Source organism: Plectropomus leopardus, chromosome 1, assembly GCF_008729295.1.
Source record: "Plectropomus leopardus isolate mb chromosome 1, YSFRI_Pleo_2.0, whole genome shotgun sequence".
NCBI classification, from domain to species: Eukaryota; Metazoa; Chordata; class Actinopteri; order Perciformes; family Serranidae; genus Plectropomus; species Plectropomus leopardus.
Genome location: NC_056463.1, coordinates 15661891 through 15677015, shown reverse-complemented (window position 1 = coordinate 15677015; position 15125 = coordinate 15661891). Strand labels below are relative to the sequence as shown.

The window sequence follows — 15125 nt, the reverse complement described above, 5'->3', positions numbered from 1 at the left end:
TCCGCAATGTGCTCTGCAGAGACACACAGCGAGAGAAAGCCCCGTCCCTCCTCCAGCTGACTTATAGGCTCTTGTAATGTTTGTAAACACTATGCAGGCATGAGTATGATAATTAGAGGCTGAGTTGATAGCAATGTATACAAACTACATCGGCATTAAAGGCTTTGCCTGACATGATAGAAATGGACAATGCAGTGAAATAAATTTAAAGTCAGCCCACGCTCGCTCAGGCTGGAGAGAATCTTTCAGAAAAAAAAAAAATTGGTATTCATCGGAAGACAATTCCCAACACTAGATTTTAACACACCTCCAAATAACATTGCTGAGACATTTCGCAGGGGTACCAAAAAAAGACAAATACGATGGAAACTGATTGGATGGGATTTTAGAGCAACACTGTCGAGAGTCAGCCTGTGGCGTCTTAAAATAATGCATGTCAGCTCTTAAACCTAGACAATCACTTAAGCCCACATGTCTTTTCTTTTGCCTGGCTGTTATTGCGAAGACATCTGCAAATTTCAAATATCAGCATATAAACACAAAACCACTTATTTTCGTGAAACACTATCATTCAACCAGGACGCTGTTATGAAGGGCTGAGTTCTTGGCAATGGCCTGTGTTCAATTCTGACCTGCCTCCCTTTGCAGCATGTTGCCTATCCTCTCTCTCTTTCAGATTTATGCCACATAAGTACAACAACTTCTGGATGTGCGGTCACATGGCAGAATGGTAAAACAAAACATGCATGACGACATGTTGCCATGTTGATGTTAAATTCTTTACAAAAAATAAATGAATACAGAATATCAAATTCGATAATTTTTTGTTTATTATTTCAAATACTTAGGCTAGTAATGCCCAGTAAATGCTCAGATCGCCTGTGTTTTCTCCTTTTGCTAAGAAGCTATGTAACATTCAATTGTAAATTCTGTTATGGAGGACCGCAAAAAGTTAAAATATTCTAACTTTGAACGGCAACGGCATCTAGCATTACTGCTGCTGGCATTCTTTGTTGGCCTAATTTCACTGTTCTGCTGTTTTCTACTTAAGTGATACCCGCTTTACCATCTATCGTCTGCCTGATTCTAATTAAACACAGCACTGAGCATTTTACTGTAATAAATATCACTGTCCTTTTCAGAACTGGAGCCAAGAACAAGGCTGCGGGATATTTTGGTATACGATACCCCACAGTCATAAGACCCTTCTATAATATATAAAATATATATATATATATATATATATAAACATATATATATATATATATATATATATATATATATATATATATATATATATATATATATAATATTGCTCCATTTTGCCACCTCAACGTTTTGTATAAAAGGTATGATCACAGGATGGGGGGAAAGAGCTGCCCCTCCTTTAATCCAGCAGTGGAGGTAGTAAAAGCACCAAATCAGAATCTCTGTAAAAGGGAAAGCCGGCAGGATGGGACCATGGATGGGATGGGTGTGACGTTTCAATGACACATTACGCACGTGACCCACTGTAGGCGATTTTAAAGGCAGCAAGCAGCACTTTGCAGTTAACTCACTGAGAAAGAACACTGGCCAAAAATGTCAACAATTGGGGTAAACAATAAGATTCAAAAGCTACTTATCCTCCAAGCAGAGGACAAGATCAGTGGCCATACAAGAGGGATAATAAATGATTGATATTGCCATGCAATGCCATGGTTATTGTTTAGAAAGTGATGCAGATGCATATGATACATACCACAGTACAGGCTGACACTGCTGTGTTTAACCGTGTGCCCTTTATGCCTCTTTCCGGATGCCAGGATGCAATCTAACATCACACACTGCAGCCCCATGATGCCACCATTGTTTGATTCTGGGTGAAAATGCGAAGGTGGCTTAAATAAGGAATTTAGTGACGGCTCTACAGTGTGATTTCTGTTTAAAAATGGTTACAGTTCTCTCCAACAATATTCATATTATCATATTATCACAAGATATATTCATTGAAATTTAGAGGGCCATCTCTTTGGAACAACCTACTACCATCACTACAATCAGTATCAACATTATCTTAAAAAAAAATCTGAAAATTACTCTTACTTGCAAAGACTCACCATTCAGTGATTAATTTGTAATGCATTTCACTTTGCAAATACAAACTGTTTGTCATTTGTGCATTTTTTATCAACTTTGTATCACTGCTTAGTCTTTCAACACACAGGCATAGACACAGAGCAAATCTTAAACAAAGCTTCTTAAACTTGTCTGGCCACCGCTAAGACAAAACAATTTTGCTCATGTGATGCAATACCTCTTTGAATGCTAAGATGACAGACAGATGCTACAACTCGATTGTGACAAACTGTGGGAACTGTGTAATGGCATGAGGCCTGGAAACTTCCAGGTTTGTTCAATTTGTAAACACAAGAAACTATAATAGCTCTGATAAACAGCTCTGTTCAAGATATGTTGCAGAGGGTTGAGAGTCAATGAACTGAAAGACCATATAGCCCAACCCAACTGAAGATCAAGCTATTAGCATGCCAATAGACTGTCGAGCTATTGTTCTTCAAGTGGGAGTTCACACCTTCCCTACAGAGGGGGAAGGAGCTGACCTATTTGTAGGAGAAACTATGAGAAGCAGCTTAAGCAAGCAAACAGGTATGTCATAAGGAACCAGCTAATGGGAATAAGGAGAAAATATACATGCAACTGGCATAATATTCATCCAGAAACAGTACACTATAAAATCTTACAACATAAATGTGAGCATGCAAGAAGCAATGACACACACACAAACACTACAGGGATACACAAGTGCCAGTCAAGACAGTAATGAGGAAACAAGTTACAGCTTCTCAATCACACATTCCACTTGTTCATAATTCCCTGGAGCTACACAGTAATTACACACAACTCCACGTGTCTCAAAAATACATGTCCAATCTTACTAAACTTGACCCCAAACCATAACAGTCATCTGTTGCAACATGCACGCTCTCCGCTGCTTTTTCAAGTGTAATCACAGAACACAAACCATCGTAGCGCCTCAGCCAACACTGATGATGAAGGCTGTTACCAAAGCCTCTGAGTTGGACCATTATCAATAAACTAAATCTTGAACCCTTAAAGCCCAAAGTCAAACAAGCATGAGCAGTAGTCCTTCTCTGCCTAATTAAAGAAAACACAAAGCCGGAGTCTTACCAAAAGCCGGACCTCGTCAGGCCTGCACATTATACAAATTCCCAGGTAATGGGATCATGATTTTGTGTGGTCTTTCTCTCCCTTCAGACTGCGACTGTAGGAACAAATTCCTCGGTGCTGCCATAGACGCACAGCTGACTTGAAGCTGGAAGTCTGTTCACAAAGCCCAACCCCCCTTTTTCACAGAGCACACCTAACTACTTCCTGCAAGCTTGAGAGGATGTGATGTAAAAACTCCCATTCTCTGTCATCGCCACTTCAAAGCCACATGGAGGCGGGGAAAAATAGGTAAATGCATCACAATATTCTCTTACCTGAGTCTGAATCTTTCTGGTCTCCATTTGCTCCAGCAGTGAAGGGCAGCTTCCTTTTAGGGGCCTTCTCTTTCATCTCTTTGACCCCATCACTGCGATCCAATTTGGGAGTCTTGTTTGACAACACTTTATCCTGTGGGAGACACAAATCAGAAAATGAAGAACACTTTAAGTGGCATCGCTTGGAGATAATCAGAATAAAGAAACAGAACTACAGTTTAAATGTCTAGTTTTTACACAGAAAGTATGAACATTTAAAGAGACATAGGCTAATGAAGACAAAAGACAAAACTATGAGCTAGTTGTGGATCCTGCAGCCGTTGGTGCAGTTCTCTGCCTTGATTCTTTTAGCTATTATGGGCTTTGCAGAGCAAAACTTTTCCAAGGAGTTTCCTCCTAGATTCCAACACAAAGAGCCAGGCGCGGGGAGAGGAGGCTAAGCTGACGCCGTCTCGGCTCTGTGGTCTACAGCTGCTGGAAACAATCACAAGCCCAAGAGTATCTGCTATCAGCAGACGTAAATACTTGTGTGTTTGTTCAACTTGCGTCTTTGTTGTACTGGGATCTCACAGTGATAGTGACTTGCTTATCCTGATGAGCAGCTTTACAACAGTTAGAGCTGAACAGATGTAGCAAAAGTGCAGTTGTTTATCAAATATTTGTATGCTTACAGTTAAATATTGTATTATAATGAGAATTATATTAATCAGTGCTATATTTTTAACGTTAGCTACATAAACTTGAACTTGATGCTGCAGCCAAGAGCCCTAAGCTCCAGTTAGCAGAAGAGTAAACCAATAGCAGCATTTTCTCTCCATCTCTGACACACTTCATCGATAATTCGTGTTCCTTTTTTCGGTTTTCTTGCAGTGCAGGTTGTTGCCAATGTTGGAATTACAACTTTCTCTGCAGGAATCTTCGCCATTGAATCAGGCTTTCACAGAAAAGACATGCACGCACATCTGCACATTTCTCTCTGAAATGACCTGTGTGTGACTTTCTGAAGCCTGAAAATAGATCCAAGAGGAGGTGCAGAGATCTAGTTTTCTCTCAGATCACTTGAATTACAATATGCTCAAAATTTATCATGGAGGTTTTGCCCAATGAAGCCAAAATGACACTGCCTATCCCAGCTCTAATCACCAAAAAAGACAGTTGCTTTGTTTCTTTCCCCTCCACCACAGGAATTGGACTTTTTTGATGCACTCTTTCTGAACTGCAAAATTGGTGTTGTCCCAAGACCACTGCACTAGAGGTTAGCAACAAAAAATTTGGATTGTGAGAAAGTATTTTGTTTTGTATCTACTACAAGGAAGCTATTGTTATGTAAAATATGGTTGTGCACTTTATCACTTCATTATTTTTTGTGTGCAGCTCAGGTCCAAATCATGCAAATTTAATGCATCCCTGTTATATTCAGTAGTCTATCCTGGAATATTTCAGGTAATGAATGTGCTTGTAGAGTACAGCTGACACCATCTAAAGTAAACTCCACAGGAAATAAACATTACAAGAGTAACCCTTTACAACCTCAATCCACACCAGTTGTGAATCCCTGATGTACCTGTTAAACCGCTCAGTCCAAACTGTGCTTTTGTATAAGGTTAAGATGTTTTCATGCAGCATGTACAGATGGTATAAGGTCTCATTATGGAGAAGCATGAGCAGGTCAGAAGTAATGTACACACACTCACTTTATTTCACTTAATTTCCCTGTCCTAGCCTCTGTCCCCTACTCATCTCTCTCTATCCTCGGGGCAGGTTTTCCATTATGTGTCGACTCTTTGAACTCCTCCCCCTGCCCTGCCCCAGTCATAAGACTATGATGTCATGGTACAGTAGAGACAAACAGTGTCAGCTACAGTTAGCTGATCTCTCTGTCTCTCTCCTCCTTCCTCTCTGTCTGTGTCTCCGCTTAGCGCGACAAAAGCTTTTAACGAGAGAACACATCTGGGCATGTGCAAAAGCTACAGTACATCTAAGAGAGGAGACCGAGATGCAAGGGAGTGATTTCTTTAAGAGGAAAAAAACGTACAGCAGAAAATGCACGGCTATTGCGTTGGTAAAAATGGTCGAATAACCAAAGCTTATCTCCAGTGTTAGGCTGTTTTTTTTCTGAATTAAGTTTAAAGAAAGCTTTGACAACTGGGGACTTTTCCTCTGATCTGCCTTCATAAGACACCCTGTTTGATGGTCTCCTAGCAATGCCTGCTCTTTTCGTCTCACTCTGTTTTCCACCCACCCCTGTGCGCTTCATTCCCTCCCTCCCTTCCTCCATGCCAGAGTCTGATGCAATCCTTTGCAGAGGGCTGTAAATCCGTGCCTGCATAAGCTGTACCTCTCCTCTCTTCGCCTCTTGGTGCTGCTTCTGGTAGCTGAACAGTTGGCACACACCATGACATCATCAAGCTGCGCCCAACACTTTGCAAACAACATGACTGTACCTGTGTCAAATTCAAGGGATGCTACCTTCACAGTCTGTATTTCGTGACTGAATATGTCTTAACAAGTCAGCAAAGCCATCTCATTCCAAAGGTACCTCTGAACCTGGCAGAGATACACAGCCATATTTTTCCTGAATCCCAAAGACTCAAACACTGCATTCTTCACTGTTTCCAACAATCTATTATGCAAGAGTCAATTGTGCAATTGTGCATTAATGTGGTCTCTGTAAAACTGGGAAAGTAGCTGCAGTAAACACTCTTCAATGGCTGCCTGAACAGGAATTCCTCATAAATTGTCTTTTGTAAATATAGATATAGGAATGTGTGTGATATTAGGGATGCAGCAATACCTATACTGATCTTTACAATAATTTGGCTCATAGCTGAGAAACAATATCTATGTTTTTATTATTTAATTTGTTTTTGTTATTTATTCCCCCTTTGTGCAAGGGGAACAAAGAAATCTATCCTATAAAAAATAAGCTGTTTTAAAGTCCCTTACAGAACCTATAATATAAACATACATGTGGAATTAAAAAAAAATATATATATATTTATATATAACAATTTCGAAGGCCTTTTTACTTTGTATATCATAATTCACTTTATTATGTTGCTGTGAGAACATTAACACATACCAAAAACAAACCTGCTTCAAAGTTATTTACTTTATACATCATAATTGACTTTATTTTATATTGGTGTGAAAAACTGCAAATGTATTTTTTAAACAACTGTATTTATTAAAGTTACTCACAAAAAAATAAATAAATAGATACAAGATTACATGTGAACACATGATAATGTTAGAATTTTCCTTCTCCTAATACTCATTTTTACTAAATAGAGGTTTAACGCAATATAATGTAACATATAACGCCCTGAACTGTTGTTCACAGCAGTTGCATTTCTCTCGGTTTGTCCCAAACACATTTTCTATTGTCCCCAGGAGGATGGAATAATATTAGCTTTGAGCCCTGCTTTTTAGCCTGTGAAAAACTGATAAGACACCACAACAGAAAAACATCAGACACTGCCCACAAAGTGACTATCGGCCAATGTTGATATGCTGCCGATACATCGGTGCATCTCTAATAAATATAGATAATAAACAGCTTCTGCAGTATTCAGCTGTTATGAGTTTATCTTTGGTGCCAGGTTTTATTATCTTCATAAACAGATGTCAGGCTTCACACAGATTTAAGTTTGAATTTTGGTTAACTTAAATGGAGGCATGTTTGTTTACAGCTTTGCTTAACTGGCAGGGTTCTCTGATTTTCCGGCTTGTTACTGACGGCTGGACTTTCCAACATTACAGACACTGGGAAACTTTTACAGTGCTTGCTCCACCACAGACAGGTCAGAGAGCAGGATCAACCACAGACCAGCGTCACTGAAACTGGGATACATTCAAGTATCAAGTTGAAGGCCGCTGATGGTGGACATATACTCCCTGTGGTAGGGCATGTTCCCAGGGCTTCTGGGTGAAAAACAGTTTTTGTATTTATTTTAGCAAAGGTTCCCTTACTGTCTGTGAGGCTTTGCAAAGTTTTGTCATTGTTGATTAGATGTAGTTGTTTAGTGTCAAGTTTCAAGGACAAACATCAGCTGAAACTGGGATTATACGCTGTTAACAAACATTTGGTTTTTGGGACACAGAGTGTGTTTGTAGGTTTTTCAGTCTTACCTTCTTCCCACCCTGCTTTTCCACCATGTCGGTGTTGAGTGGGAAGTGGTCCAGCTGGGGGGTTTTAGAACCCCCACCTTTGGGCATCGTTCAGCTCTCCCCACGCCAAGCTTCATTCACGCTGCCATTGCATCGTCATCAACCGTCTGGAACAAAGAGAAAGAAAAAAAAGAGATGGTGGGGGAGGTTAGCAACTGGCCACTACGTTTCTTTGAAAACACATTTACACACTGCCAGACGATACAGCCATTAGCGGCACATCAAGCACTCTATTTTCAACCATTACTCTCCTGATCTGGAGGAAAAGCAGTTGAGAGGGAGGACAGCAGGCAGGGTTTCAGCAGTGGCAGGCAAAATGCTGATCTGATCTCTCGGCTGAACCCAAAGAGCAAGCAAGGTCTGCCCAAATAACTAAAGCAAGAGGAACTACAATCCATCAAAACAAGAGCAACCCACTATTCACATCAAAAATACTACAACTGAAACTGTCATATAGTGGAATTTAGGAGTGGCAACAAGACAAACTAGGGCTCCAACAACTATGAAATTCTGGATCAGTAGTGATGATTTAAAACAACAGTTTCGCCAATATCCTTTAACAATACCAATGATTTGCCATTGTTATTTATTCCCCATTTTGTGCATGAAAAACATAAAACAAACAAAGATATCAAAGAAAACAAGCCTGCTATGTTATATTGCTGTAAAAACATCAAAAAGTTTCTCCTTGAAGCAACTGTATTAATTCAAGTATTTATACCAAATTAGGTTCAAGATTACATTTGAATACATCATGAGAATCTTATAATACTTGAACCGAAGTGAGTTTGAACGCATCATCATGTAATGCAACCTTAAAGCAACCTCTGTGAGCTGTTAGTTAGTTCTGGCCATCGGCTGCTAACACCTTACGCTAACTAGCTTTCTTCTCGCTGATTTCAACACAGATGTCTTGTAACGATGTAGCATTATCAGGGAAACAATAAGGTGAGTATCCTGATGCGACAATAATGAATTTACGGCATCCTTTGTCCCGACAGTGTCCTGGGGAAGGTCTATGTTCATCCCAAAGATGTTTTTTTATTTAACGTGGGTTGACAGGATGCCTTTAGGGTAGAGCCTTGCTTTATAGCCTGCTCAAAATTGATGTGACACAATAGAAAAACATCGGCCACTGCCATTTGTGAATGCTATCTAGACCGATGACAGTTAACAAGGTGAATATTGGCTAGTACCGATTTGCTGCTGATAAATACCAGTAGGAGCATCCCTTGGACAGACCACGTAAGTACGATATGCATAACGCCAATTTTTTGGGATACAGCGAGGAACTAGGGGTCTACAGATAACCAGCCTGGCCAATTTTTGGGGCCAATATATGGCATTTCGCCAATTACCTGTATTAGCATTTTATTTGAATGATTGCTGATACAATTAATTACTTTAAAAAGTGAAAAGAAAGTGTCAGCATGGGGGGAACTTTTACTCGTTAAACCTCAGGGAGCTATTTTTATTTGATCTTTTTTTAAATATAAATTTCCCTTGACTTTATTAAAAAAAAAAAAACAACTTGCTGTACATGATGTTGAAAGTTTCGGTTCATTTGTTAAAGGCATTTGAACAAAGTTTTCTGTTGGAATTTGTTATATTCTAAATTCCAAATATTGACAAGAAGATCTTCAGTTTTATTGTAAATGCATATCGGTTCCAAACATTGGTTATCGGTCTTATTCACTCCTAATAATCTGTGTCATATCGGGCCTGAAAAACAAGATCAGTCGACCCCTTCTTGGAACAGCTGTCTTCAGGAGCGTAATTGGCACGTCTCAACAAAAACCCAAACAGCTACTTACCGCCATAGCTAGCCACCCCTTGTAATTGTGGGGCTTCACCCTGTCCTAATTCACAGCATCTCCACCAGTTAAGAATATGAACTATCACCTTATTACAACAACAACAACTAGAAATCTACCTGCTCTGAGAAGAAATCTACCTGCTCTGAGTGGTTGTTTTTATTGCAGTTAACTCACAGAACAGGGAACTCTGTTTGGTTTAATTCTCTGTGTTCTCATTGTCTACTTTGTCCTCTGTGCAAGTACACAACAACAATCCCCTGCCTGCCTTCCTTCATGAAGAGAGGCCTTCTGCTTCATAGGGCCATGAATTAATCATACATTCCATCCCTCAATTCTCTTCTCCATAATGCACATTTTCTTGTGAGTGCGTCTAAGTATGATCATCCTTGTGACTGACTGAGTGAGTGAACAGATGAGACCATGGCTGCATAATTTTTTTCTCTACTTTGAGACACTGGCACTCCTATCTTCCTTGGCGCCACTTCCATCTCCCCTTCCCCTCCCCCTATCCTCCTTCCCTTCCTCTGCAGTTATCCTATTCAAAGACTGCTATTTATATCCCTCCAGTCAAGTCAGTCAAGTCAAGACAGCCAGCCAGCCAGCCAGCCAACCAGAGAGGCACAGAGCTACAGAGGATGTACTGCTCCCTCTTTTACTGGTGTATGGAAAGAGAGACATTAGCAAACACAGCAAACCACGACCCCTTCCTCTCTCCTCTGGCTCATTGTTACTCCTTCGCTGCTGCTATGCACTCACTCCAGCCTCCCCCTAAACTCCCACCTCTCACCACACCAAACAAAGTGACAGGAAGGTTGACTACTCTCAGAAATAAACAAACCTTGCAGCAACACACACACACGCACACGCACACACACACACACACACACACACACACACACACACACACACCGCAAACTAGGTCAGCTGGGCTTCTAGAACAATAATCTCTGCACTATTTTGGGACTACTATGATGGGCTACAGAGTGTTTCGCTGACATGCAAAATACAGGAAAATGATGTTTGCAAGCTAGTAGTCACACAAAGGCACACACAAGGAGAGGAAGCCCTGTTCAAAACCACAGGCCTCATTTCCTTTGTAATTCCAGTCCAATCAAAAGATACATAACATCTGCCAACAGTGTGAGTCTGTGTGAGTGTGTTTCACCCAGAGATGTGTTGTAGCCAGTAAACAGTTGAATAATTCCATATGTGTTTTGTGTTTGCATGAGTCTGTGGATATATACAAAAATAAGAAAATTAAGTTTTTCTACCTTAGAAACAAAGGTAATACTGTATCATTTGCAATGAGACCAAGCAGCAATGCATCGGTTATGAGTTCTTATTTAAGACTTGACTATGACGACCAGTTGCCCTGGGCATCTACTGTAAAACCACTGTGTAAACCAGTTTGTGCAGTGTAGTTAGATTAAAACAGCAGTGGGTGTCTTTAGTAATTCTTGGTCTGAAAGCCCTTCAGCAGAAGTTGAGTGGACACCCTGGATTATAAACAGAGTTGGGTACTGTTCATGGTACTTGACCTCCTCTGTAATAACAAGATTTTTTATTTTTGATCAAGCCGTGGGGGTGACGTAGTAGACTAAAAAGAAATTCTGCTCTTCTGCTCTTTTCTAATCACATATGGAGCTAATCTTCCGTCTCTGTCTGACTGCTTGTGTGTACGTGTGGGTCAGTGATACAGGTTTATTACTAAAATAACATAGAAAAGAAGAAGACCAGATTTATTAAATGATACAAATTTCATTTTTGGTTGCCATTCAGGACAACTCTTTTCAGTGAGTTGCACTAAGAGCACAAAAACAAATTCATAAAGTTTGATTGCCCTTATAAGGTGGTTTTTAATGAAACTAAACCAAGTGGCAACCACTTTAAGACATGTGCTTGCTAGGTTGGGTTTGTACATACATATTAATTTATAGAAGTGATATATTATGATGTGATATGAGGTAGTGAACAATGTAGGCCAGCATCCTGTTTCTCAACAGACATCATATGAAAAAAAAACCCAAACAATAGAAGTCTGACTGTGTTTGAGGTTGTAGTACAAAAAGAAGCTTAATGCACTTTTGGGGAGATTTTTTTTAATGACTGCATAAAAACATTTTTATTATCAACACATGATATGTAGAAATTTAACACAAATAATTATTTAAGAGAGAACTTACATCACATTTAGTTAAATATTCAAACAAGGTAGTTTGGTTTCAAAATAAGAGCAACCCATCGACTGCTGTCTGCTGACCATTTCATCTCCCAAAAACACTTATGCTCTGACACCCTGGGAAAAATAAGGGGGGCAGCTCTGTTAAATTAATGTTTTATAAATGACGTCAGCCAAGTTCGACTTGGCCATGGAGATGATGACTGCAGAGAGAAGCGGTGAGAGGTGAGCCAGGGAAGCAATATCTTCCAAATGAAGGACAGGACATGCCAGTACTACTATCCATCCCTTCTCTCCCCCTTGCATAAAGACACACACACACACACACACACACACCTTTCTTTCTATGTCCCCAGTTCCTTTCTCTCTTCATCCTCCTGTAGCATCCTCCCTACGCTCTGAGCCACTCCCTCTGCGGTCAGATAGAGGCCAACACTTCAGCATATTGCAGCATACTGTGTGCACACTCCAATGCACTGACACACACCATGAGCACACTTGCATCAGGATGTGATAGTACCAGCTCACTTATTTAGGAAAGAAAACATTCGGGCCAACTTCAATGTGCTGGAAATGTGCAGTGATTTAAAAACTTGCATGCCAAAATCTAAATCATCAGTTTCACAACCAATGAAAACGCTATGCAAAATAAGCACTGGTCCATTTGATTAATAACAAATATTATTTCTCCAGTCAAACAATTTTGGGACAATGTGTCAGGTGTCTGACCAACTCTGCTGCTGGAGCATAAGCTAACTAGCAGTGGCCTCCAGAGTGATTTAATGATGCCATCTCAGTCCTTGTAAAACTCCATGAATGGGTGTAAATACAGCCACGTTTAACTCTTTCAACTCTGCACTAGAAATGTGCCGCCAGAGCCTACACTGATAAATTTGCTTTTTGTTACATCATTTCTTGGAGTAACTTCAAATGCTTCACATCACTAAAATCTGAACAACCTAAGCAAAAAAGTTATGTAAGTCAATAAACCATATTAATAACAGATACAAGTGTTGAAATTATGTCAAAACACATTGATACAATAGATTTTTAAATGTAGAAACATAACCAATGTTTTAATGTTTTTTCCCCACTCCATACATTGTTTGAACTATGAATATTATTTAGTTTTTGAGAAATGCTCACATCTATGAGTAGAGTGCAAAGTGTTGTGATCGATTCATCACTATTTCCTATTTCCTGTGGCGCCACTGCACATAACGTAGCGTACTGTCATCATAAGCGCACTATGTCACAACACGAAGGACAGAAGCCTAAGCTTTCTGCTGCAAAAAGAATTAATGTTCTGGTTATTATGGGTTTTTAAAAAAAATTTAGATCAATATATAAATAATTATTCAAATAACAATCCCCCGTTGCCATTATGGGAAGATACCAGTGCAGTTACGAGATATTACATGTGCACCACATCTAAGGTAAGGTAAAGTAAGGGTTAATAGCATGGGAAAGTATATTATAATGCCCTGAAGACAGTTCAATATGTTATACTCAAAAATACTGTAATGTGTGAAATTCAGCAGATGAATACATACTGTATATGCTACATGGACCTTATTAAGTCATCATGAAAGTGCAAAGTATTAAAAACTGCTATGTTCATGAATACAAATGCTAATTTAGGTTCAGACGTCTACTGTGCTGCAATGGAGAATACTAAGACCACAAACCAGCAGGCCTCATGGACCAATTTCTACCAAACCCATTTTAAACTATGCAAGCAAATCTAATACAACATGCACTCTTGATCACATTCACGGAAACAAAATACAGCTGTGGGAAAACACAAAGATGCTGTGAAAGAGATGAAGGTGCATGTGCAGAGATGAAAAGTAGTTGTTTGCTCCATCCCCATGCCACTCCCATCTCATTACTCTCATTGTACACACAGAAACACACCTCAAATTTTCCACAACTGACAGCTGAGCAACTAAGCAGCTGCACACAGGGATGGGCATGTTGTTCTCTGTCTGTCTGTCTGTGCTCGTGTTTGTCCGTGGTGTGTGCAGACTCCATCACCTATTGCACAATCAGATACAAATCAGCAGCACACCCCTGGCAGTCAGTCAACTGATCTCGGTGTTGGTTAACAGATATGGCTTACACACAGTGCATAAATGAGTGGAGCAAATGTTATAGGGGTCAAAGAGTCCTCAAACCAGAGATGTTTATGAGGCACAAAATGAAAGTGAAGTTAATACTTTACTAACAAGATTTTCTTCCATTTGAAAGTCATCACCCCTGCTGCGGCAACACAGTACAATTCATTACAGGATCCTGAAACTGAACTGACTAATTCATACACTACCACCTTTGCACAGGGTTCCTTCATCAACAAATAATATTTAAGGCTTTTTAAGACTTCTTTATTTGGACTAAAGTTTAAGACCACATTTCTGATAACCAAAATTCAATGACTATTCAATTTGTCCTAATACATATTGTATATAAATCATGACATTTTTTTCTATTGAAAAAGTTAGATTATCTATGTTAAGTGTTAAGCTACCATCAATAACAACCTTGACTTTGGTATTCACCTAACCCAGATTTTAAAAAGGCAGCCAACAAGACCATGCTGTGATGTAGCTATGGCAATCAGCTGAGAATCCCATCTACATTTCGGGGGAACTAAACAGAGAAGAGCAGCTGTAAATAAAAGCGAGTCGAGCTGAGCTGTACCATGGACAAAGAATTTAGAAATTGTTCTAGAAGGTTAATATGACGAAACATTTTTTAACAAATAATGCCAGCGCACCTGTCTCTCAACTAACAACTACAGCATGTGCCTGTCAGAAGAAAAAATAAACATTCGTAGTGCACGGCCACAAAGATAACTGGAATGGACAAATCCAAACAAGCACTGAGTCTCAACTTAAACTGAGCAAAAAAGCATCAAACACATCTGATATTGCAGGTTGATTCTGAGTGACACTACTTTATAGCTAATGCTAGCAGCTGAAAACACAGACAGGGTTAAACGTGTTTTCAGGGGCATTCAAAAAATAATGTCATTGGAAATTTTTTTTCCCACCTTCTGCACATAATGGTGTACTGTTGAGGACAAGGTCTTCACGTCTCTTCAAGTTAAGGCTACAAACATACAATAAGGAAGCTACAAAAGTCTAGTTCGACCTCTTACAACTCTGCAGTCAGATGTTATATATAAAATAAAACACAATTTGCCAGCTCATTTCACATCCCTTAACGGCCACTGCAATATATATATTAAAAGGAAGTCTTCTGGTTATTATTTTAAAATGGTACCACATCATCCAACCCCAGATTTTGTGCATGTGTGTACCCTGCAGCGTCTGTGGCAGTCTATGGACATGCCATGCAGGAAAATGGTCTACAGGCAGACAGCAGCAGCAGCTAGCTGGCCTGTTTGGTGTGCAAATAAAACCAGCCGGGCTCGACTGCTGTATCCTGGCAACC

The 15125-nt window shown here is 39.7% G+C and overlaps 1 protein-coding gene across 2 annotated transcripts in view; it reads right to left on the bottom strand.

The window, feature by feature from the left end:
• The window catches only part of ankrd11 (ankyrin repeat domain 11), a 128126-nt gene that overhangs the window by 25832 nt on the left and 87169 nt on the right, over positions 1-15125 (bottom strand). For both annotated transcript variants that reach the window (XM_042493521.1, XM_042493530.1), the window contains exons 3-4: positions 7635-7780; positions 3504-3636 (exon numbers count right to left, since the gene is read on the bottom strand). In XM_042493521.1, the coding sequence (XP_042349455.1) occupies positions 3504-3636; positions 7635-7721 (220 nt within the window). In that variant the 5' untranslated portion in view covers positions 7722-7780. The remainder of the gene's footprint in view (positions 1-3503; positions 3637-7634; positions 7781-15125) is intronic.